Source organism: Bombus bifarius, unplaced genomic scaffold (assembly GCF_011952205.1).
Source record: "Bombus bifarius isolate JDL3187 unplaced genomic scaffold, Bbif_JDL3187 scf7180000008008, whole genome shotgun sequence".
Classification (NCBI taxonomy): Eukaryota; Metazoa; Arthropoda; class Insecta; order Hymenoptera; family Apidae; genus Bombus; species Bombus bifarius.
Genome location: NW_022884386.1, coordinates 1,886,597 through 1,913,845, shown reverse-complemented (window position 1 = coordinate 1,913,845; position 27,249 = coordinate 1,886,597). Strand labels below are relative to the sequence as shown.

The following is a 27,249-nucleotide window of genomic DNA, read 5'->3' as shown; positions in this document are numbered from 1 at the left end:
TAAGATATTTAAGAGACGAAGTGTATGCTCGACAATACCGAGACCGACTCTCGCGTTATGCTTAGACTGCCCCGCTGGGCATTAGCGTATACTTAGTAGTTGACTTTTCCAACGATGTAGAAGAAGTGAAGTTGAGTGACGATGCTGTGTCAGAGGAAAGCTAAAGATGGGTGTGTCTAGCGCACGGGACCATCGGATTTGTTGGTGCCGATGTTAGTTAAGAGAGTGAGGGAAACAGGTTTCGCTGTTAATTGGTTAACCGAAGGGTCTTAACCGCCCTCGAGAGAAAGTGGTTAATGGGAGGAAAGTTGCAGCGCACATGAGAAAACTAACTTTCCCTTGTCCCGCCGTGGTAGACAATAGCCTTTAGAAATTCTTCGGACACAGATGTTTGTTTGTTTTGAAGGACCTTAGCAGGCAAGTGACTCGGGTTTATGACGGGTGCTTAAGGATATTGAGGGTACGCCGTACGGAAAAGCGGACATCTGATGTCCGTCTGGCCCGCGGTGTGTGACCTGGGCCAGGCAGAGAGGCCCGGCGTAACAGTTACGTTAACGCGATTTTATTCGCAATACAAATATCATTTGTAATATTTTTCAGTAAATTTAGACTATTAAATTGTATCGAAACCGCATTCTGACGATGAAATGGAATGTCGCGAATTTACTCGATGATTTTCTATTATTATTTCTTACTTCATCTAGATGCTACAATCTTACGAAACTTGGAGAAAGGCGATATAGGATTGATCGACAGCGTGGTGAATTTAGAAATTGATATTCTATTAAAACGTAATCATACTCCTATCGTATTTTTCTCGTGCGGTCTTCAAATATATTTGATCTGTCCGCGAATAAAAATATACAAACTTTGTAAAGAGACCTAACTTTTTGCTTGGAGAATCTGATATACGTAGAATCAATAGAGAAAGATATAATTAAACAAAATTAAACTGATATTTAATGAAGCATGTTAATTGTTGGATAAACGTATTGTTACGTCGCGTAACCCTCTACCTAGCCCAGGCCACACACCGCGGGCAATATGGCAACCAGATTTTTTTTTTTTTATTTATTTGTTGAAATTACAATCAATTCTCGCGTTGAGAATTTTCAGTAATTTTTCTGGCGTGGCGCAGTGACATGGCTGTTTATTTACAATAAGTTAATACTTATTATAGATAGGTATAATTTATAAGTATTATAAGTAAGTGCATATGCTTAATTTGGATAACTAAATGAATCTAGCGTTTAGGTCTAGCGGGTAGTGCCTCTTCAGCCTGCGAATCTGGTCCGTCGTGTCGAGTAGTCCAGTGATTAGGGGGTTTCGGTGTTTGTTGACTCTTTTGCTATATCTGTCGCTGTATTTTGCTATTTCCTCTTTGACTGTGGGTATCTCGATGTCGCGATGGATGGTTTCGTCGGTAACATACCAAGGTGCGTCTATTAGGGATCTTAGCGTTTTCGATTGGAAGCGTTGTAGTATTTCGATGTTGGAGTTACTTGCTGTTCACCATAGTTGGATTCCGTAGGTCCAGACAGGTTTTATTACGGTCTTGTAGAGGGTAATTTTATTCTGTATATTTAGTTTGGAGCGTCGGCCCGTGAGCCAATAGAGTTTTTTTAGTTTGTCCTTTAGTTGCTTCTTTTTATCTGAGATGTGTTTCTTCCACGTTAGTCTCGGATATCTTCGGATACTCACTGCGTACCCTCAATAGTCTCAAGTATCTTCCATAAATCTCAGGAATTTCCTAGTAGAGGTCCTTCAAACCAAACAAACGTCTGTTTCCGAAGAATTTCTAAAGACTATTGTCTACTACAGCTTGACAAGGGAAAGTTAGTTTTTCTCACGTATGATGCAACTTTCCTCCCACGAACCACTTTCTCTCGAGGGCGGTTAAGACCCTTCGTTTAACCAATTAACGACGAAGCCTATTTCCCTCATTCTCTTAACTAAAATCGTTACCAACAAATCCGATGGCCCCGTGTGCTAGACACACCCATCCTTAGCTGTCCTTCGCCACAGCATCGTCTTCGGACAGTACTGATTTTACATCCTTCAAACGGTCAACATCCTTTAACCGGGTATACACACCCGTAGATCAGTCACTCATTCATCTCGTACATACGCACCAGCGTAATTGCCTTCGTTATAAGTTGTTAGAATAAACGGTGAAATATAACTTACTATACTGTGTCATATTCATTCAACCAGCTGTGTTATCTTAGCCGAAACAGAGGAACGACTAATTCGCGGCGTCGATTAACCGAATCGTAGCGAGAATTTACGCCTCTCGCTGACGCGTTTTCCTCGCGACCGCGTTTCTCCGCGAACGGTCGTAACACGTATACAGAGACAAACATTCAACAAGTGTATTAATTGCGTGGTTGAAGTTTGATAGTCCCCGGGATTTTAACAATTTGCCACAGTTCGATGGGTTTGTACATACATCGGATGACGGTTTGTATGTTTTCACGATACGTGGTAGGGAGGGAGAAATTCGTCCGTAAATAATTCTTGAAATAACGAATTTAATAAAAATGAAATTAATATAATAATACGTAGTAATTAATTTGTAGATATTGTGATATTAAATAATAAATAATATTGTAATTATTATATACATTTTCTTAATTTAACTGCATTGAACAACTTTGTTATTTGAATTTTGAATTACACATCGTTATATAATTTTTTTAAGTAATCAGGGAGGAGAACGTGTAGGAAGGAAAAGTTATAAGGTAGAGTAAGAAAAATGAGAAAAAAGGTCAGTTGAGAAAAATTGTGGGATACCGTTGGCAAAGACCTTGAAAGTGACATTTATCTTGTAGAACAAAGAGAGTAATTTTGTCATTAGCGCGTTGATCAGCAGCAATGATCTCGTTTGCAACACTAAATTAGATGACGTCGACAACTAGCCCGATAATAGACGAAACAATGATGGCTTTCTGTAAATATCAAGAAAACTGGCCCATGCTTAAATGGCTCAATTTTCTAAGCCCGTTTAAGTCATTACAGCATATTTCAAGTTAATTTGCTTATTAAACAGTTTGAATCGAATGTTTTAAATTCTCTTTATTGAAAACAAAATGAGCCATTGATTTTACTCCTGATGTTACTTAAAGATTATTTTGTCTTAAAATACATATAAAATAAAAAATACAAGAGTGAGTGGAAAAATAAATAAAAAGAAATCCGACTAACTGTTTTTTATAAAACTTGTGAAATGTTAAATAAAATATAATAAAACTTTCATTTCTATCCATTTTTTATTTGGAGGAATAGAATTTTTTAATATAGCTTTTCTATCAGCAAGATCTTTCGAGCAATCGTGGAAAATTCTGTAAATCTTTATAGAAAGTACTGCGAGCTGCGCGAGATAGCGACACTATGCAACGAACAGAATTGCAATATGCAAAGCAAACATTTAGAAAACAATTAACATTTTAATTTTACATCTTTTCTACTATTCAATTTAGAAGAAATATTATAATATACAGAAAAGTTGTATATATTCTTTACTTTAATAAATTATTATAGCTTCTAATGATAAATATAGAAAATAATGAAATTATAAATTACAAACGGGACCTATTTTGAGGACCACAATCATTCAGACAAAATATAGTATCTCTTTAGTTTTCATTACCAAAAAGTCTCAAACGTTTTCCCTTGAATTTGATACTCTGCAATTTTGAAAATCAATAAGTTTCTAATAGTGTTATAAGTTCCCTAATTATGTATATAAAAATATAATGGCGATTGCAAGCAATTAACTCCCATTATTTACCATATAATTCATAATCGTATCATGAGTATTTACTATAATCGAAAATGATATAATATGTCATAAAATGATATAATAGTAATAGGCCCGTATTTTGTGATATGAATATGACGGTTTGAATCGCAAAGCTGAGAGTTTAAAATGTTTACGATTTTAATTTTACGTGAATCCTTCTCTTTTTGACAGCCGACGTTTATTGATCTTTTCAAATTCGCGAAATACTTATATACATTTTCCCGTCCAGAAGCGAAACGGTGCATGCGCATTGTCCGAAGGCGGTCGAGCAGCAGAGCCGTATTAAAATTTCTCGGGCCCGAGGCTTTTGATTCAGTGGTGACCCTTTTCATAGATAAATGGAGGAGCGGGTTAAGGTGAAATAAATTTATCTAAATATGGAATAAAATATATTTCGTGATAAATTATATTTAAAATTTTGTAGTATGCATTTTAAAAATACAATCGTTTTCTTTTTTATTTTCTTTAAAATAATTTACTCTTTATACTCGTAAAATAAAACGTATTTTTCTTGAATAGCAAGGCCCAGAATATAAATCTTATACATTCGCTAAAGTCTGCTTTAGTTTGTAATAATATAAGATTATATTACTTTAATTAATTTATTATTTTAATTACTTATATTGTTTTATTTAATAAAAGAGGAATATTATATCCACTGTAATAAATTAATTATAACAATAATGATAAAGAAAGATTAGCGATAAATTAAATTCGATTAATATTATCGGTGTAAATATGAAAGAGATAGCAAACTTTAGGAACTTCTTATAAGCATCTACGCTGTAAATGCTATAGATCGACTAAATCAAATTTCGCGGCATACGATATTTCAATTTTGTGCGCGGCTCTAAACCAATAAGAAGTTGTTCCGCGTCAGCCAATCAGAAGTCGTTCCGCGTCAGCCAATCAGAAGTCAGTTAGACGATGTTTTGGCGCGAAATGTCATTGTACTGAGGAAGAGCGTGATGTTAAGATATATCGTCTATGCGTGATTTTAACTTCAACGACGTAGTACTATTTCTGCTACAAATCTATTGTCTTCTATCGACTATAATCAGGTTCGTTTAACTAATATGTTCTTATTTAGTACTTTATTATAGGGTATATTTGTAGCGAGATTCAATATTTCTTCGTACTTTCTCTGTTCGTTTGTCATCGATCGCCTATTTCAATGTTAGTATCATCTATAGTTTGTATTATAAGCTTTTAATTAATTTGAGTTTGATTATTTCTTCGTTTTAACACAATTGCTTCAGTTTTATGCATTAATCTTAAATCTTTGGTTACGTTCTGTGCAGATCATTGGTTAAGTACGAAAATAACTTCGAAAGAATAGACGTGAGAATGTAACGAGTGTGACAATTAACGGTGACAATGAAGAACGTTTGGTAATATTTAACTTTTCTTTACGGAGATGGAGGTACGTATACACTTCTTATATTGTCTTTTGTTCGATTCACGTGTAACAGGTATCCAATTAATATGTAACGTGATTAAGTTATAAACAATTATGTATTTTATGAATGGTTAACATTAATGTTAATATTAATTAAATATTAATGACGATTCATTCAATTCTTATTATATGTACACAAAAAATTGAAATGCCTTCTATGTGTTGTTATATTTCAATCACGAGTTTTCTCTATTAATATCGTTATCAAATTTGTACGAAAAAAATGTTATTATTGTTGTGAAAGAATCTAACGACATGTTCAGATACGTTTTGATCGAAGACTGTACGCGGTTTGTTGTTATCAGGCTCGCTTCGGGCATGTTTTATGATAATGTATATCCCTATATTCAGTATAATCTCAGTAGAATTTGAAATTAAAATATAAAAGTGTAACATTCAAATCCGTCCAAGAATGAATCAAATATTACTAGAAAGTACCACTGTGCTTAAATAAATAAGTACTTTAATATTTAAGTAATATATGAGTAGTAGCATTTAAGTGCATAATTATGTATTGGACTTCCATCGTATTTCAGTAGATAAAGTAAGGTAAAGTAGATAAATATCTATTTTTTATCATAGTGAGTGTATATTATTGCCTGTATGTTGTACATAGTTGAGTAATAAAATTTGATTTTAATTCCCATTTCTGCCGTAGCAAATCATAGAGGGCGTAAGAAATATGATTTCTTCCAGGTCGGTATTTCAGAACGTAAAAGTTCCATATAATAGTATCATGTCTATACTTTAGTCAATGATGATGTAGTTAATGATGTTGCATCATTGACATTGACTAAAAACAGAATAAAAATGATCCACGTCAAAATATTGCAATATATTGAGAATTTCCTTTTCTTTACTAATCGTATTTCCTATAATTTTCTTTCCTTTTACTAATCATATTTCAAATTAATACTGCTATAGATATTAATTCATAAATAAGTTTATAAAGAATAGAATAGAAAAGTCAAGAATTATTCTTCTATGAAGGAAACAGGTTATCCTGAACAGTAGTTACTATAGCCATCTCGTGATTCAAAAATAAAATTAAAAAGTGTCGGTCAAGATACTCATCAGTCGATGAACAAGCAGCTCCAGGAAGTTGAGGCTAGTTTATATAACAAATTGCAGTTGTGAATTTTAAATTATACTCTGTTTATGACGTGGACATGATAAAATACGTGGTTCAAAACCTATTACGCATAAGTTATAAAACAATTTATTGCAATCTATATCTAAACGTTGTGGGAATATATTACGTCATAATGACGGTAATTAGGATTGGATACCAATAATATTATCCTAATGAATTATTAATCTTGAATTATAAAATATTATCTTTGAAATTATATGTAGAACATTTTTTCAAAAACTTTAAATCACTTTTTCCATCGACATATATTCTATATCTATATATGTATATTTTTAAATGTATTATAATTTTGATAAACCCAAGAGATTTTGCGAATTAATTAAATCACGTATATTTTTACGAACGCGTATAATTTACTCATTGCAACAAATCTTCCTCCAAGACTTCTTTGAAATGTCAAACCGGTATTGATGAATAATAGAATTTTATCATTCTCACATTTCGGTGGTCGTACAAATGATCGATATAAGAACACGTACTCTTCTTATAAATGAAACAAACACTATTTTTCTGAACTCAGAGAGCAGATTTTCAACGACACATACAAAGTACCAGTCTAATTATAAGATTGCGAATTTTTATGCATTTATGAAAATTTCTAAAGTACGTGAACGCACGGAATGTGTATAATACGCAAAAATATATAAAATACCCCAAAATCAGTACTTATTCCAATGAACATTTAGTAGATGAAACACATTTGTTTCAGTTGTTTTATAAAAATATAAGTTTGCGTAAATATCCGCAATCTACTAATTATCAATAGATAAAAGCAGCATTTTATTTTGGCTGGTAACAACTCATATTTCTTAACGAATGCAATGCATAATATCGGACGATTATTCGTAATGCATGCTGTAAATTAGATAGTAATCTGTTCGTACACTCAATAACATTGCTCACTCTTTGCTTTATTTATGGATTGTCGATTGGAATCGGCTTTATCGCAAGCATAATTGTAAATGTCAAAGTTCATAGGAAAACCCATTTACACCAATAGAACGTATAATACCCATGACGTGAGTTCTACATCAAATTAGGAGAAAATTCTTATTGCGTAGCCCAGCCGCTTCGCATGAAATTGATGACCTTTGTTGTAATTTTATTGTCGTTAATTATAGTATCGATCGAAGAAATTTTATTACGTGTACATGTGAATCAGAAACATTGTGCTTCGTCATCTTAAGAAACAAACAATCGAAGCGAATTATAGATATATTCTGTGATCAGTGAAGAACCAATTCTCTTACGCTTTGTTATTCAAGGCTGATGAGTAAACTGCGAGTGATTATTTATGGGGAATTGAAATGTGTGCAAAAATGCACAGTACAGTAGAACGCCTTATATGAACCCGTTAGGGGACAAGTTGGTTCATATGATCAAGTCGCTCGTATAACAGAAACCCGTCTACTTTTACCCGTTCGTGATTTTTCGTTCAGTTAATAGCAATTCATATTTATATAAGATTCCACGAAATATTTACGCCTAAATATATAATAATGCTGCAAACTGGTATCGATTTCGAGGCAAGAGATTGTGTCACATAACACGTGCCTCTACTGTTTACTGCTTACATCTTACAGTAAGACATTCAGATAAGTGGATTGACGCTCGGCAGTAGTTCAGATGAATAGGAGCTCGGTAGAAGCTCAGACGACCAGACACTACTAAAATTTCCTTCGTATATGTAAATGGAGTTCGTATAAACGGAGTTCCACTGTATGCATATAACGCGTACAAATATAAAAAATATGCAAAATATTCCTCTTCCCTTCCGAGTCAAAATATCTTATGTAACGTTTTCTTTTTTTTTTTTTCATTTTTCCAGATACAGGGTGTACCAAGGATCGTGCTAAAAATCGAAAGGGAATGATTCCGCATGCGAAAGTAAGTGGAAAATGTAGAATGGCAATTTTTAATATAAGCCTTTGTATTAAAGAAGGTCGACTGTGAATTTCCATCGAGTATGTATTCTGCCCAACAGATTGGCAGAAGAAGTTCGTTCAACCGACTCTCGTTATCTCGTTACGCATACTTGACGAAACCACATAGTTGATTTCTTCGAAAAAACGAAGCCTTATATAAAAATTTGTCACTCCACACTGTCGACTTCCTTTACATGGGGAATTACCCCCTTTTTGCGTATACTATCGAACAGTACATAAATGCAAAGAAAACCAGTCCAACCGACTCTCGTTATCTCTCGAGTGCACGCATACTTGACGAAACCTCATAGTTAATTTTGTCGAAGACGGAGTCTTATATCAAAGATTATCGCGCTACGTATCTCTCCTACAGTGAATCCCCGCCCTCTTTCGCTTTCCATCATGATTTTTGGTATATCCTGTATATTGCAATATTTGAAATTCTCTGTATTTTCTCTCTTTTAAATAGAGTTATATTGTACAAGCTGTTACGACTAAATATTTTATACTATATATTTTTATAATGGCTGAATATTTTTTAAATTATATGTTTCCGTAGATCCCATCTTTCACAAATATGCATGAACGTCTTTGGTATAATGATGGGGAAAATCCAAGGCATCTTCACCGTTACAAGATTTTAGCGATCCTTGTTCCTCCTCCACAAGATGAGTAAGAGGTAGATGTTGACTTTGTAGCCATTCTAAACCTTGACAATAAAAATCATTACCCCTTCCATACGTTTTCACTACACGCGCCAGCAATGTATCATCATAGAAACAAAAAAAAACAAGAGAAGAAATTCAACGAAATATGTACAGATACATTGTTTTTATAATTCAATAGAAACTTATTGTTAGTTTATTTATAGTAGGGATTAATGATTGTTGTAATTAAAAAAGTCAATATTCATTAACTGTATATAATATAAGTAGATTACGGATTTTTGGGTATTATAAATTTTTATCATAAATTTAAGATGCTTAGAATGCGCATAATATGCAGAACTATAAAAAGATATTCGAAGTAGAATATTTACTAAATGAAATAATCTAAATTATTTCTTATTTATATTCAGAGACAAAACAAATTGCATAAAAATATGTAGTCTAATTATAAGGAAAACTAAATTATACTGTATTTTGGAAATTTTGTCAAAGATTTTATCGTATTTGATTGAAACCTGCGTGTACATTTACACGACGTTCCATCGCTATGGATAACGTGGAATAACTGAATTAAGAATTACATTGTATTTTGGAAATTTTACCAAAGATTTTATCGTATTTGATTGAAACCTGCGTGTGCATCTACACGACGCTCCATCGCTATGGATAGCGTGGAATAACTGAATTAAGAATTATAATATTTTGCGTTTTTGGTATTTCCACGGCTACCGTGGACATTTTATTATACCCGGACGATAACTCTGACATTATTGATTGGAGGAGTTTATACACACACAAACAAAAATATTCGGTCCAGTGCACTAGGAGATTTATATCATAGATTCTTTTTAACCTCTGACGTATTCATGCGCATTTCCATCTTTTCGGCTTATCATCGTATGGAGATTTACTTCTTTCGAGATAATTTCTTTATCAAGGCAGACATTACAAATTAATGCAATTTTATCGGCGCACACTGTGTGGTGGGAATCACTGAAAATATTGTTCGCTTTTACAGAGATACGAATAAAATATGAGTACAAAAATAGCAATATCGTTTTCCACTTAATTTAACGTATTAATTTCTTCATATTTATTATGAGCTTTTAAATCTGAGATTTTTTCTGTAGTTTTGCTTCTTTTCCGTATCGAATATTGAAAAAAGGTAAAGGCGAAAAATTGTGCAAACTATAGTGTATGATGTCATCACGAAGCCGCAACATTACCACGTTAGAGACAAATATTCACATTCCGTTACATATACACACATATATATATATACATGGATGTGTAGATGAAAAATGGTAATTGTTCGGATACAACAAAAGCCTTGTAATTTTAAGTATCGTGTGAATCAGAAGTCGAATGTGTTACCAATCCTGTAACATTCCGCAGTTTTGGCGTCATCTAACTTTCTATATTGTACAAGAATCCTCACTATGTCTTCTTATATATTCAGATAATCTTTTTATTTCAAACATTATATAAATAAATTGGGAAATATGCTCGAAACAAAAGGATATTAAATCCTTGATTTATATCAAATTCTCTTAAGCTTAGCTAAACAATTTTAAAGTTGAAAAATTACTAATAGCCTTAACTCGAAATGAAAATATTTCAGAAGCAATATCGTTTACGTGGAGAATAACGGAAAACGATTAATTATGTCAAACCTAAGTAGAAAATTTTGAAACATAAAAAAAGCTTCTGATGTTTCCTTCGAAATTATTTATTTATCAAAGCAAGTCCTCAATTTCGTCTACTCATAATTTGAGGTCAAGATATTTTCGGCAAATTCGCTTGTTGGTTCCGTATGCGTGTCAAGGAAGATTTCACGAGAATCCAGTTCATCGTCGAAAGTAGAAATCAGTCCTGTTAGGAAAGGCAGGCATCGACGATGATATCGTCCGAAATTTCCCGGACGTCAATTTCGTATCTTATAGGATGCGTACACGCATCAGAGGGACTGGGTCCGAGAAATTACGACGGTTTCCCATGGATGCGTATGACTCGACTGGTTCCGTGGTGGGGAATCCGGTATCTGTGGATTTATATACAAGAGACTCCATCGCGTTGAATAGATTAGTTTCAACGGAGAAACCGAACGGTTAGTTTGCCGATCTCAGAGAAATATCCATACGTACTTACAAGAGTGACTTATTAAAATATTTACTTAAAACATCATGGTAAGTAAAATATACTTTACAAAATTGGACTGATAAAAATAACAACATAGAAGCATCGATTCAAATATTACTTTCAATTTTTACATTTGCCAATTTTTTTTTTTTTTGGTTTTTTTTAATATTCTTTTTGAAATTTATCGTTACAGATAAAATACGTAGTAATCTTGTTCGCCACCTTTATTTTGGTCCAATCGCAGAGGCCAACTTATGCTGGAAGTAGCAAGCCATATCCTGGTGTCCTTCCACAGTATCTGGATGAACAAGCAGCAGTAGCTAGTGCTACTACTGGAACCGTCGGAAATCGAATCGATATAAACAATACCAATAGGCCAGCAGTAGCAGTAGGAGCTGTAGCATCTAATACTCCTATCACAACATCAACGATTCCTCCAGATTTGCCAGTAGACGCTATGGGAGACGTTGCCTTAGTAAATCGAATCAAAACCTGGCCGAGAGATAAACAACCATTCTGGTTTATAAATTGGCAACAAATTCAAGAACACCGCGGTGACTCAAAAAATAGAGCTCAACCAGTTGAGACGCAACCGAATCAGAGACCGTTTTTCGCGGGTTAAATATTTCGAATTTCGTTGCTTCGTATTTAATTTCAGACGACGTACATTGCCGTCGTTATTTTGCTAGTCAAATTAAATCTTTTGTACGACTTGATCTTGATACAGTTACTTTATCGACACAGGATTAAATATCCAATGAATTTCAATAGTCGAAGTAAAAATACACTTCGAATCAGTATCAATGTCTCTGTATATCATTATTTCATATAAGGAGAGAAAAGGGAGCGTTTGTAATATCGTTTTTAAGCTGTGTGTCTTTTACGAAGGAATAAAAAGATAGTAATTAAACGTGGTAAATTCTAGTGTACTTGAAAAACTTTAAATTTCCAATCCACCTGCTGAGCAAGCCAGAATCGCCAATAAGGTACCGCGACGAGACGAGATAGGACAGAAATCCAAAGATCTGATTGGTCCGAACGAGTTGCGCACGAGTAGCTGACTATTCGTCGGTGACGTCATATTAGTTCGTCCAATGCAAGCGCTCGGATCTCACAGTAATAACCTTACGTGCGTGCGGTACGCCGAAGCGTGTTACTCGTATTCGGGCGTACAAACGCGAGAGAAGTGATAGAGTATATCGCTCCGTGAAAGATGTTAGCCGACAGGGTCTTGCCAGACAAAATTTTCAAAGTTCAGTAGGTTATTTTTCTCGCATGTGAGAACGCGTATACTCTATGAGCAAATGTATTCAAAGTATTATCGCGTTAAGAAAGAGACAGATCGTACGCGACCCGCGGCACCTGACAGTCCACGCGGCCCGGCCCCAAAACACTTTCGCCTCGCTATATACACGAGAAATCGCATCGTGTTTCATTCACAACGCGAGCGCCACTGGCAATGTCGGGAAGTGACAGCCCAACATTCTTTCACGGCCAGCCCTGGTCCAGCTGGATCGAAAAAATCGGACGAGACAAACCGTTGAGTAAGTGCGCTGAATCTCATCGAAAATGTTCGTTCGTTTGCTCTCGTTTGGTTTAAAACCGCGACAACGGAGAGCGTCTAGCTCGTGTACCTAACCTCAACTTCGATGCTCCTTTGTCTGTCGACTTGACGCAGGGCATCGTTAGGGCCCGCATTGACACGCATTTATTTAAAACGGTTGTCAACAATTGTCCAGCGCTAATCACGGTTGACATTTTCATAGATGATCGCGCGTATTTTATTGGCTCTTTCCACTGACAATTATGTAATTCGTGGCGAAACCCGTTTGTGAAAATGATGGAGCGTCGAAACGTTAAATTAGAGCATATAGAAATAATACATTGGCATGAATCACTGAATTTCGTGAAACGATCTCGACCGAACCCGCGCTATTTGATGGACTTTTTCTCGAACGAATATATGTACACTTGTATTTTTATTATATTTGTGCTCTGTTCTCTCTTATAAGACTTTTTTGTTACAAGAATTATGCATGTAAGAAATATAAACATAATAAAAGTTGTTTACCCAGAAGTTTGTGTTTTTATTTCACATTACTGCTTGGAATCTGATGGGAATGAAAGAAAAATGATCTTTTAAGGACAAAATTCAATAGACACAAAGCTAACAATATCTTATGATTTTTTAAATCTTTTTTAACAGGGTAAATACAATTATAATACGATGAACGTGAACTTTACATTTAAGCATAATATTAATCATGGTATATAATCCTTTTAATAATTTCTTCTTCAAATATTTAATTTGAAGATATACGTTTATAATACACGTTTTTATGTGTTGCATATAAGTTAATGATTTGCTATTGAAGTGTCCTTATAATACACATTGTTTACTTTGTCATATTATCCATAAGAAAATTTGACTTGTTACAGGCGATGAAGAACCGGATGCTCAACTTACTAGTTCTGTTACGAGGCTTTCAGCTGAGGGTAAGTTTAACGTAGTAGAGATACAATCTTGTTTAGAGATTGAAATTGTAACTGTTTTCTAACAAGACAATTTTTGTTTCAGACATTGATTTATATGGATTTTGTCCTGAAAGGGATGCTTTTTACACGGTAGTATGTGAAACCTGTCATGCAATAGTCAAACCACAGGCTCTCATTCAACATATGGGTATGTCGTTTTATACTTCCCTCCTTTCTGCTCAAATATTAGTATTACGTTTAATTCTATATCAAGTAAAATTTATTCTACTTATTTTGACGGAGCAATTGTAATTTTAAACATACAAGAAACATAAGTATTTCATAGATAACTTATTCTTTTCATACATAATATCTTTCTCATAAGTCATTTAAGCGAAACAGAAAAAAATACAAGTAACTAGACTCATATTAAAACGTTCTTTTAAAAAATATCGCTTATCCAAGAACTTTTTATCTACCTTGCATAAACCATACTACATAATACTGTTGATATTTTGTTACAGAAAGTCGCCATCCTTCTGGTACTGTCAATTTTCCACCTCCCTCCACTCCAGTCGTAAAAACTCCTCTGAAGACGCCCTATTGCAAGGTGTCGAAACTGAAAAAGACGCAGTCATCGCCTCAGATCTCAAATAGCGGGAGCAATAAGATCAATCACACGAACGTGAAACGGAGCACGGAACAGCCAAGCATCTCAACGAACTTGTCATCTTCATCGATACCGATCTCATCGTCGCCTCGATCGCCTCTTGAGTCGTTACCATCGTCTGTTCAAACATCGAACTCTGGATCAGGAACTGTAATTAGCTCGAGTCCTGTGAAAAGCCCTGGCACAGCGACCGGTCAACCTCGTCGGAAGAGACTCAAAACCGATCGATCGTTGCTCAAAGATCGAGAGTACGACCCAGATCGACATTGTGGAGTGTGGAACGAGGAAACAGGCAAGCCTTGCACCAGGTCGCTTACGTGCAAAGCGCATACGGTTTCGTTGCGGCGGACAGTCATCGGTCGCAGTAAAACTTTTGACAAACTCCTCGCGGAGCATCGTGCCTCGAAGGAAGTCCCGAACAGGCCGACAAAAGTGACTGTGACCGGTACGGTGACCGTGTCCTCTGGGACCTCGAACTTGAACCCCTTAACGCCCACCAACCCCGCCCTGACCATCGAAGCGGAAACCCCCAGCTCACCACCCGTTTTATCGCTGCCAGACACATATCCACTGCCAAAGGTAAGGGCCAACGTATCGCTATATTGTTTCTCTTTGTATTTTTTTTTTATTCTCCGATCTCCCTTCTGTGATATGTCCTTAGTAAGAGTGTACAGTGTGATGATCCTTCGCGAGGCGAAATCCTAATGTTTCATTTTATCATTATATTATTTTTTTTTTTGTTCTTTATATATGTTATATGAGTTAGTAATGCTGTATTGTCAATTCCACGCTGTAGATGTTTCTGGTGTTTCTGGGAATAGGATGTGATAGTTATTAGAAACATTTGAAGTAATTTTTGTTCTCCTAGTTTGGTTGACTGGAAATGAAAGTTGTGCCTCGTTGGATTGAAAGAAAATTCGCTCTTTGTTGTATGTTGAAAGATTGTTATTTTTGGATATACGTATTTTAGACGTCGGTACTTTGTCGCGCAATCGTTGATGTAATTTTGTTAGGTATGTTGTGTATCATGTATTGTTTTGAGGGGAAATTCGCTTTGATGAGTATTCTAATTAGTTTTCTTTCTTTTCTTTCTTTTTTTTTCTTTTTGAAAATATATGTTGGTAATATATTGGTAGTTTACTGTTTTTATATCTTGTTTTTGTGAAGTAATAGTTACGCATGATCTGGTAATATCGATATCTAATGTGTAGTCTGTACATCGAAACTTTCATTTCGCGGTATTTTATGATAAAAATATTGGAAAGCTATGCAAGTAGTGAAGTAATTTACCTCGTTTTTATTCTATTCAGATTCATTTCTGAATCCCTTTATTTCAAATACTTCTTTCATTTTCGGAGTAAAATTAATCACGAATTAAAGTTCGTTCACCCTAACTTTGGGGTAATTATTAGTGTGAGCATTAGCTGACGTTCAGAATTTTTAGAATATTCGCAAATTTTTGGTTTTCAGTGCTTCGAGTAAAAGAAAAACCTGTAAGTCGCAGTCCATGAACTTCAAACTTTCTTCGTTAAAAAGTCCGTAGCGTCTTTAAGAAATGTACGAATCTTCCTAGGGCCGTAACTATCGATCAATTATGGCCATTTGTTACGTTAGTTCAATTAAAAAACATGGTCGTGAGTTATATCGAATCAATCGCTTAGAAGTAGAGAACGAATAGAATTAATAGAAATTAGATTGGAATGAATAACAGGTGAAATAATACTACAGATTCATATTTGTAGATTCCCATCGAAATTTAGTCTTTCGAGTTTTAGAAGGCGTTAGGTATCAGGTATCAGTCGATACCCAAAGATCGTTCGCTTTCGTAGATCTCTTAAGACGCATTAGACGGAAGATAGCGAGGCTAGAAAAGATAAAAAGAATAAGAAAAGAAGGATTTAGAAAAAGAAAAAAACCGAAGAAAGAGAAGTAATAATATAGCTGACAAACATGGATCGATCGACGAGCCAGACGAGTCAGCTGCGAACAGTTGCCCGCCAGTAGGGTGTCGGTTGATACCTGTTTTCTGTTTTTGTTATTGCAGGCTGTTGATTTGCTTTATCGGTGTCTGGCCCCGCATGGCTCCACTAAACCTGTAAGGCATGGTTTCTTTTGGGCACTTAAACGCCAACACCTCGTATGGGCCCTACGATTCTTATTGCGAGTCGCCAACGCTTCTCTTTTTTAGACCAAGCTCGAAGAGGACTTCGTCAACGAGGAGCTGAGGAGTCTGGAATCGTCGCTAGTGAACTCGACCGGTTCGACGCAATCGAGCTCGATGATGGCGCCGATATCCGTGGTGTTGCCATCGCTGTCACCGTTACCGGCTAATAACGAGGAATCGACGTCATCGGTCGCCACGCTGATACCGAGCACAGCATCCCCAGCTATACCGGTGCCAGCATCACTGCCAGCCACGTGTACGCAACCGCCGTTGGTCACGACGGTTCTCGAGGCTGAAACACCTATGGACATCGATCCAGAAGCGGCAATGACCATCTATTCCCCTGTATACCAAGATAAATCCAAATTGCTGGTCGAAATACCACGTTCAAACAATATCGTCCACTCCCCTATATCATCTATGCCCAGTCTGTTATTCGAATCTATGGATCAACTCGAACAGCTCGAACAGTTGGAACAGCAACACGCGACTCAGATCAATGGAAAGAGACTGAATCACACGACTCATTCGAGTCCTGTTACGCAATTACAGTCAAAGAGGACCAAACACGAGTACCATCAACAGGACCTGTCCACGGCGATACAGGTTGAGGCTACGACCACGTCCTCGCCTTATCCTCATTTCGGGGATATATCTTGGTCGAACTGTCACCCGGAGCCACTGGCTGTAAGTCGGTGGCTTCGTATTTCGTCCAGCCGTAAGCAGTACAACTTTAATATTCACTGACATAAGACCCCACCCACTCCAGGCTGAGGACCGTACGCCATGGGCGTTTGTCTACCTCCTCTTTTTTTCGAGATCCTTTTTTTCATGGTCGTCCTCGTCGCCGTCGTCGTTGATGGTCTAAGTCTGAAGCCTGTCGAGAAGGGGACAAGTCTTGATGTGCGGTGAACTTCGATGTGTTGAGCATGCGCACGACGGAAAGAAAGACACGTGAGCAATTAATTGGTTATACGTGGAATCGACATGATAACGATATATGTGTTTTTGCATGCTTCGTTCTCCCTGCCGAAATGAAACATCTCGAACAGGAACATACGATAGTTACAAATTTACGGTCCTTTCACTCTGTACAACAACGTCGGTCTCTATTCTGCCAGGCGACGATCGTTTCCTTTGAAATAACAAACCATCATCATCGGAGATTCATAGGCAGGTTAATCCCATTATCACTTTAGGGGATATACGCGTACAACTGGAACAAACGAGGTTCCGCGTATGAAAACAGAAGCACGTATCGAATTTTCTTCTTTCTTGTCTCTCGATACTTACTTTGCAACCATTTCTACGATACTATAGAGACTGATTAAGGAAGAACCACATATTGCGGACGTGATTCGTCGGATTTACGAAATCGCTGACTAACGTTCCTGGTACATTATCATTATCTTCTTTGAACTGTTGTTTCAAGAGGCCAGATGGAAAACGAAATAGCGTCTCGTATCTCGCAACGATGCTTCTGTTTTGATATTTGTACTTTCCACAGAAGAACGTACGAATCACCGAGTGATGCAACAATAGCAACGCCAGCCTCATCGTCAAATATTAAATTGGCAATAGGTAGATATTAGAGAACATTGACTGAAATACATATGAGTATGATGGTTTTTTTCACAAAATTAATTTTTTTATTCCGAAGATCGTTGCAACATCTCTCGCGGAGCAGGCCGATATATAGATTCGATTCTGATCGCTGTGCCTCGTCCCGACGGCGCGGCAGTTCGCTCGAAACAAAAAAGAAAGGAGGAAGAAATAATAATAATAAAAAAAAAAGGAAACAGTGTGAAAACGGACGCGTTTGAAATAAGTCACACTGTCCGTGTTTGTCTGTTAAAAATAGAGGTTTTCAGTGAGGAGAGAAGCGACGATGATAATAAGTGAAATGAAACTACATCGAATTTTAGGCGATTATCCTGTGTGTGTTTGTGCGCTTGTAAAAAGGATAAAGGATTACGTGACCAAGCAACAGATACAAAAAGAAAGAAACTTTCTTTTCTTTGTACAGGAAGTTTAACAAACGGATTTTAGTAGGAAGAGTAGCTACTAAAAAGGTTCAATAAGCAGTGTTTGTTAATTTTTTCTTGTTCTTCTTTTTTTCTTCTTTTAGGAGATGCCGCTGAGTGGCATTTAAAGTTTCAGCTCAGAATTTTTTTTGTAAATAATCAATTTGACGTATCAAATAATCATTTACGGCTAGCTATCCTCTTGTAAATACGTTGAATAAAAAAATGTAAAACGTAGTTAGTCGTAACACGGAGCGGCCGATCATCGAACTATCTTGCGCGTAGAATTTCGACTTATTTTCCAATTAAATTGCGGTTCGCGTACAGAGGGTCTCATCTTGTACATACATAGATCATAGTATACATTTATACATATATATATTTTTTTTATCGATCACGATCTCTTCAACGTTTTTACGTATATACATATATACATATATACATATACGACCTCACTACCTACCATCATCAATATTTCCTTTATATCTCTCCTTATTTGTATCTTCTTTATTATTTTTTCTTCTTTTTCGTTCTTCTCTTTATTCTATTTTTTCTTAGTCCTCTCTGCTTCGCTCTGTTCTCGTACGTATGTATATTCTATTGCACAATTGTGTACATCGTGTAACGCATTTATCCAACGATTTCGGTTTAATGCCACGATTTCTATTTTTTTTTTTTACAAAAAATAGAAAAATTCGACGGATAAATCGTGTGTGCGGGTTCCGTTTAATCGGTGAAGGAACTTTCACTGGATCGTAGGCAACGACAACAGCACACGTAGCGAAAATTTCGTTCAGGCAATCTTTAGCTTCTTGTAAGCTCGTACGAAATCTTCAAAGGGAGATTCGATGAGTCTTTCAGTCGAGTTATGGCTGATGATTTTAGCAAAGCCGTACACATTGTCCCGAATATAGTAGATAAACCGTTCATCACCAACCACCATTAACTATTATCCCACCCGAGACAATTTATTTTTGTAAAACTGTCGGTTCTAATTTGCGTCGTGGCGCTATGTCGGTTTTTCCAGCATGGCGCGTATGGTGGCGTGTATCTATGCATATATTTACGGACTTCTTATCATAGATTGTGATATTTAACTAATTAACGATTAGTCAAGATTATTCTAAATCGTGCGCATGCGTTAGTGAATGAAAGAGTAACGACAGATAGGTGGCCAAATTAGGAATGGTATAGAAAGGAATGTGAAGTCCACGGATGAAAATGATGATAAGTCACGTTTCCCGACCTTTGTAGGAGAGCAATTATTCAAAATTCACTACCATCCAAGCTATCTTTTCGTTTGATTTTGGGCTTAAACGCGTGCCTTTATCACTCTTGATCGTTTGAAAGATATCAATAAGTTTTAATTATACAATTCTCACAAATATCTTCGACTCTCTCGGGTTACCATACCAAAATACTTGCGTTTCAACTACTTCGTATGAAAATAGTTCTTTCTAGAAGTCAGAAGATGAGGAAATACAAACTTATTGTAATTTTCCCTCGTGTACTTCAAATAGGATGTAACGATTGCCGCTGATCTCCGAAGAGGAATCGTTAGGCGAAAAAGGAAAAGAAAAAAAAATGAAACGTTTGCGCTTAGTTCGGCTACAATTTTCGCTATAGATGAATAAATTCGCTCTGTGTATCGTGTTTGTAGCGTTTCGAGGTTTTATCTCGTTGAGTTTCCGCTTTTTCCACGTGTATGAGCTGATTCGTAAATTATTTCGTTTCATCGACGAATGTAGCGAGAAACGGGGAAAAGAAAGAACGGAAGAAAGTAAGTAAAGGAGGGAGTATATAAGACGACGAATAGATAGAGCAAATAGGAAAACGGGAGATAGGGAGAAAATTAATATAGCAAATAGGGGGGAATATGACGTAGATGTACGTCATGTCGAGCCGACGAAGAGACGTTGATTTTTTTCGTTACCGCGCAGTATAAATAATACAAATGCTAACGATGTTATTATTACTGCTATTATTCGAAGAAGAGAACACGTGGGGATATGTCGGTCTGGTATTGTCCCGTTCGTTTTATATAAATCGAACTTGGACAACGATCGATCGATGGAGCAGCTCGTTGTGTGCAAGGTATACACTTTCTCATCGACCATATAAACGAACATCGCCTTACGATTCTAGCCGTAAACTTCGCCTTAAGGATTCATTAGCGATCATAGTAGCGATTAGCGTGGGTTTCTGTGAAAAATATATTCTCGGGCGAGATTCGTCGATCGATCGTTCGATGTAAAAAAGAAAAATAGAGAATTTAAGAAAAGAAAAGAAATACTATTAGCAATAAATTATCGTTCGATATCGGACAAATACGAGGACGAGAGGAAAACTCGTGAACGGACCGACATGACCAAATCGTTTCTAATCGTCGATTTACTGATCTTCTCGGCTACCTGAAACCGTGATAATTTGTACATAAATCGCGTAAGCAATTACCCATGTACCTATGGTATCGATGAAATCTATATAGGTATATATTATATATATACATATATAAATCTATAATATAAAAATAATTCTATTGACAAGTTGAAGAGAAGAATGTTAGTGAAAAATCGCAAACGTCGAAATGCTGTTAGTCCGCTCGTTTCCGAGTGTACCTTAAACGCTGTATAATTCGAGAACAAAAGAAGATAAGTAACTTAACGTAGATCGTATATTTAACGATACACGTGTACGTATAGCGTGTAATTATCTCCTGTACATAACAAGTGCCCTGTGCATGTTTGTGGCGCACGAAATGCTGCGTGCATGCGCGAAATATGTACGATCTTTTTTAGACTATTACTACTACCAACTACGTACCACACGTTAGTGTTCATCGATCGATGTTATTTCGCGCGAGCTTCGAGTAAGTTTCGAGCGGTCCGAGGTTATAAACACGATTGACCCGAGCAACAGCACTTTTCTTCAAAAGAAATGAAAGTCGGTAATCAACGGCAACAACCCTTGTTAAAACAGTGTTACATGTCGAGAAAGAAACGGAAAGAAAACAAAAAAAAAAAAAAAGATGCTATTCATCAGACACGATCTCTAAGATTTTCTACAAAGTAGAAGAAATTCTGATCACGATCGTTGGAAAGTGTGGTTCGCGATCGTTCGAATGAAAGATTTTTCTAAGACGATGAAAAGAAAAAAGAAAACTCGTAAAGCAATAATACATAGTCCATGATTAAGAGAATGCACAGCAATAATATTAATTTCATTATTACCGTAATATAAAGGTTAAGAGACGTGTTGTACACGTTCGTGAGGAACACTTTCGTCTCGTACGAACAATTTGCTCGATTTCCGGCGAGTTTGAACACGCGGCTAAAAAGCGTCAGAGGATCTTTCTATCTCGGTGCTGTTACTCACTGCGCATCATTTAACAATCGAACTTCTCGTACATTGTTTAAAATCTACGAGAAATATGTAATTCATCTTTCTTTTTCTTTTTTTTTTCTTTTTTTTTTGTAAGTAGTATCGATTTTTAATTGGGACGTTCCATATGTCGTGTCACTTTTATTATTGCTTTTCTTCCTCGACGATATAGAAACACGACTTTACTACGTTCGATCGATCGTTGGACGATTTAATTAAGTTCTTTTTTCTTGCTCTTTCCTCTTTCGTTCCGATGAAATCGAACCTTCCGGACAGTGTGGAACACGCGTCTAGTATGTTCGTTTCGCTCGTCAGATTTCAGTAGAAATTTAAAGGAATCCGCGTGAAACTGCGGTGCACCAGACATTTCGTGGCTCGCATAAGACTGAGTACGCTTAAAACGAAGGAAGAGATGAATTGTACGTTTGCGGCATGTTTAAAAGAAATTGACCGATTTACGAATAGAAAAGAAATAAAAATGAAATTTTTAGTCGGCTTAGGATATTGTTGCGAATTTTCGTCTCTTTTAATTTATAGTTTAGGAAAAGAAGAAATGAAAATGGAAGGAAGAGTGCGAGAGAAAGAATGAGAGAGAGGGAGAGAGAGAGAGAGAAAAAGAATTATACGGTAGATTCGAACTGTTTTGCATGACCTGTTCCGAATCACCCTGTGTACGTTCAGAAGCGTCAGAACTATGATTCTGCTTTTTTTCTTTGTTCCGTGTACAAAATGACGCGTGCGTTAATATACGTTCGCTCGTCGTCTCAGAGCACTGTAATTTCACGCGGAGGAGAAGAGAACTAAAGAAAACGAAGAGACAAAGAAAAACGGATAAGGTGAAAATTAGAACAACTCCGACTTGGTGACGCAAGAACATACAACAAAATACTTTGTGGCATTTAATTTAAATATACGTTTTATATTTATTTGTATACTTGATTTTGCTCATTCAGTCCGTCTTCATCCTCCAGCCATTTTCTTCTCGCGTATATTTCCATCGATCTTTTTATCATACAGAGATTAGGCGATCACGTGAAAGGTGTAGAAACGATGGTACAAAAATTCGTGCGCGTCGCTTGTATTCGTCACATATCATTTAGAAAAATGAGAATAGAAAAGTAGTAACGATTGAGAGGAGGAAGATTATCGAGCGCCGTTACGCTTCAATTTCATACTTATCGTAATTAATTGGTTAATTCATTAAGGATCGAAATCGCGTTCGTGTCGCAACATTTTCAATTAATTTTAGAAAATTCTGCTATTTGTTAACATCGTAGTTACGAAAGAGACTTCGAAGGATTTGCTTAATAATTTTTCTTCTATCCAGATCGTGCGATCTTCTCAAGTTTAAATCCGCCTTAGTTAAAGTATTCTATCATTTCGAAACTAAACAGAATTAAAGTTTTGTCATTTTCTTTGAGCCATCTTTCTTTTACTTCGTTGAATTTAAAATACTTCGTCGTTTTATTTATTACTCTAATACGTCTTTCGCACTTTGAAAGATCAATATGTTAATTACTTTAGCTAAACATCCTTAGTAACATTGCGTTTACGTAACATTAAATCATTATGTCGCCACTCGATCCTTAATGTGTTAATATATCACGCATATATTTCAGAAGTGACACAGGTCGAACAAATTTTTCAGGGAAAGCAAGAAACTATTTAAAAGCTTACAAAACATTGTTCGACCGAAGGCACAACGTCGCATAAAGTACAAACTCTTTCATTTTTAGCTCTGAAAATGCCCCTTTGACGATTTTCTTTCTTCCAACACAGGGTTGAATATTTTTGGACTGTGACACCTTTGAAACACATGTACGATATATTGTTATTCATAGTAGATCTTACGCTTTTTGTACTGTAATCTACAAGTCTAATACGCTATCGAAATTGATCGACGCGATCTCCCTGTGAATCGCGTGGCATTTTCCTAGAAAAACATACCCTCGTGGAGCTGCGAACCGCAGTGGGTTTCCCAGTATGCATGAAAATCGAATTCCAAGCGTGCAGTTAAATCGGTTGATTGGAAAGCCTGCTCGTGACAAGAGTTCCCTAAATGTTATCGCGATTCCGAAACTATGTTCAATTCGCTTTGATTCGCGTGTTCATTAACCGTAATTCGCCATTCGATTGAAAGTTAGGCAAGAAACGTGAACGCCACGTTCCTTTATCACACGTGGTCGACGCAATTAATCGTATTTAGGATAGGAAATAAAGACAACTGACGCAGTGGGGATCGAAATGCGATCGTCGTTCCCGCCGATGAAACATTCTACGAGCATGGATCTCGTTAAATAAAGCGTTCGTCGTTCCAACATAGAACGATTGAAGGATTTACTGGAAAAGCGATACGGATGCTTTTTTATTTTTTCCACACAAAACTTTATCTAAACTTTCTTAAATCAGACTCGGACATTCGAAAATCAAACATAGACATTTGTGTGCTTACTATACCATCACCGAGTGAGTACTTGATGATCTAACGTATTAATATTGAATCACCGTGTTATACAAAAATTACTTTACTATGACAATTTCATCTAATAATATACATCTGTTTGTTTCAAGAATTTTCACAATTGACAAAAATGTTGATGCTTATAAAATTCTCGGTTCGCTTGGGTTAAGAGGTAAAGTAAATTAGAGGTTTTGTCGCTCGTACTACTTTCCGTGGCCTATGGATTAAAAGACTTCGGAATCGTGTCGCTCGTAACACTTTTCCTTCGAATCTTTCAATTATCTAGGACGACGCCTCGTCACAGATGATAATAGAGGTTTTCTTTCCCCACGTGGTAACGTTGTACGCGTTATTTTAAAAGCAATTATCTTCCGGTATGCAGGTTTTCCTACGAAGAAAGAAAGAAGAGATACGCTGGAACGTAAAATTAGAAAGTATACTTAAAATAGTGTGTCGGCTACCTTTTGAAATTGGACAGTACACGCGTTCCTCCGACGCTTCCTCCTCTTGAGCACGTTAGGGATATAAGAGGAGAATGTGGAAAGAAAGATACGTTTACGTTTTGAAGGCTAGCTTCGTAAATGTATACGTGTATAACGTTCTAACGTGGCATAAATCATCGATGACACTGTCGTTTGTTATTCACGAGCAGCGACTGACTTTGTACAATACGATCTGCATTCGATAGTAGAAGATAGGCGCCGCGTTCGTAGTTAGGTGCGTCGTCGATGACGCGAATCATCGTGCATTCTCGATATTTAATAATAATATTTTTTTATCCATCAATTAGGTACACACTTGGATACTTAACAAGAAAAACACGATATAACGCTTTCATGTAAATACTTCTACATACTCGGTAGCTTACACCGAATGAAAAATATGAAACATAAATACAGTAGAATTTCATTTATGATGGTTCCATTACGAAACAAATAATATTAAAAGAATTCATTACGTCTTCTAACTACCTACAGTAGCTACAAATTTTTACACGCCACTGTGTCTATTATGATATTTATACAGGCTGGTTGGTAATTGGTGGTACAAGCGGAAAGGGGGTGATTCTACGCGAAAAAAGAAGTCGAAAATATAGAATACAAATTTTTCCTTCGAGGCTTTGTTTTCGAGAAAATCGACTTTGAATTTTCGTTCGGTACGCGCGCACTTTACCACGCCTCGTTATAACGGATCTCACTGTAGATCGTTGTCTCGATTGACGTTTTTTTTCTATTCTATAAATTTTTATTGTATATTTTTTATTCTATATTTTCGACTTCTTTTTTCGCGTAGAATCACCCCCTTTTCGCTTGTACCACCAGTTACCAACCACCCTGTATATCAACGAATCAATTAGGTCAGGTACATTAAATTTCGTATCATTTTGGTAGTACGACTACAAATTCGGATAATGTGAAAATGAAATGTATCTTTTGAAATAATAATGTATCCGAGTTAATTGAGCCAATTAAAATTTCATTCTAGTGAATGAAGTTCTACTGTGTCATTATATTACCATCGTCTTCGATTCGATATTAATTAATCATAGATGCATCAGGTACAGAGTAATAAAGCATTGTCGCGTTTACTCGTCTAATCTATTATTACTACGTTCGTAACGCGAAGGTAGTTGTACAATTTATCGATGACAAATGGGAAAAAGAAAAGAAACAAGATGACAACTGACAAGAGACTAATCTAATCTTGAAAAAGGAGAATATAAGTACATACACGTAGATCGATACTAATTGTACGATTTCCATAGACTCGTTCGACGAGAAACAAATTCCGTACTCGATGTTCTCTTCGACCGTTTACTTTTGTACGATCACACCGCTCCTCTATCCCATAAGAATATCATCGAAATTTTCGATATAATATTTTTATCGTGAGAACGTAGCGATGTATCGTCGACTAGCAACGAAGACGTTGGCATTCTTTACAATGTACACAGAGATTTGTATAATAAAATGGAGGGAAGTATAATGTTAAACGATTATCGATCGACACACGTTCGTGATCACGTTTTTCTCAGGTATCTAGCATGTTTGTAATCTATAAACGACACCTCTGTGTAATAATAAATAATTCAGGCTAGAGTTTCTTCCATTCTTCGATAAAGGTGGACACGTTTTGACGATTGTAAAACGATAAAAAAGAGAGAAAAATTAAGGACCGTTCTCAACGTTCTTTTAGTGGCTTCCTTCGTAATCGTCATCGAACTGGTGCTTTAAACGCACGCTCGAGAAAGACATAGATTTTTATAGGTCACACTGTATCGTGTGATCGCACATATTCCATCGCTCGTTTCCGAGAGTTTGGAAAGCGGACTAGACTACTTGTAATAGAGTCTTTGCATGAGAAATTACGTGTAGACTGACGAGTAAAGACTCGTAGTTAGAACTCGTAATATAAACCATACGTATTCTTCTCACTGTAACTCGTATCATAGGCGATGTTTGATCTGAAGTTTTTTACTTTTGGAAGATATCTGTCGAAACGTCTGCAGGGAATATTAATTAAAATAGTGTATAGATAATTACAGTGTTGACTGCTGCTCGTCAGTATATACGGAAAATGAAGAAACGTTAAAATACGACAACAATAATTCTTAGATTAAAATTTATCGAACCTTCGCTCCTAGGGAACGAATTTTACTTTCCAAAGGAACTTCGCTATTCTCCTGTACGGTTTCCATCTTTAACTCTATATGAAGAAACAGAGCTACAAAAATTCAAACTAAATAAAAAGATGTAAAAAAAGACGATTTCCTTACATCCTCTGTCTAAAGAAGAAAGAAACTACGGTCAAAGGAGAAACTAAGAAATAACGAATGAATAAAATTTCACGTAATTTACTAGGAATCGTCTCCTTGTTTGACGTCAATAAATTTTTTAAGGAATTTTCTCTTCCAATGACGTCGTAGGA

General features: G+C 36.2%; 2 protein-coding genes and 1 long non-coding RNA gene across 4 annotated transcripts; all 3 read left to right on the top strand.

Annotated features, from left to right (window-relative positions):
* The first annotated feature begins 4,765 nt into the window (after positions 1–4,765).
* Positions 4,766–10,055, top strand: LOC117206723. The gene is made up of 3 exons (XR_004487429.1): positions 4,766–4,863; positions 5,104–5,225; positions 8,899–10,055. It is a non-coding gene; the product is annotated as an uncharacterized LOC117206723 (long non-coding RNA).
* A 997-nt stretch (positions 10,056–11,052) lies between these two features.
* LOC117206556 lies at positions 11,053–12,065 on the top strand. Its single transcript, XM_033446018.1, has 2 exons — positions 11,053–11,193; positions 11,340–12,065. Exons 1-2 carry the CDS (start codon positions 11,191–11,193, stop codon positions 11,766–11,768), a joined length of 432 nt encoding a protein of 143 aa, XP_033301909.1. The 5' UTR covers positions 11,053–11,190; the 3' UTR covers positions 11,769–12,065.
* Positions 12,066–12,560: 495 nt separating this feature from the next.
* LOC117206555 (ataxin-7-like protein 1) lies at positions 12,561–20,743 on the top strand. Of its 2 annotated transcripts, XM_033446016.1 has the most exons (6): positions 12,561–12,690; positions 13,586–13,642; positions 13,725–13,829; positions 14,146–14,870; positions 16,336–16,386; positions 16,480–20,743. In XM_033446016.1, the coding sequence occupies exons 1-6, from the start codon at positions 12,606–12,608 to the stop codon at positions 17,200–17,202; spliced, it is 1,746 nt and encodes a 581-aa protein (XP_033301907.1). In that variant the 5' UTR covers positions 12,561–12,605; the 3' UTR covers positions 17,203–20,743. The 2 variants fall into 2 exon arrangements, with proteins under 2 accessions (XP_033301907.1, XP_033301908.1); XM_033446017.1 differs by lacking the exon at positions 16,336–16,386.
* Positions 20,744–27,249: the final 6,506 nt, after the last annotated feature.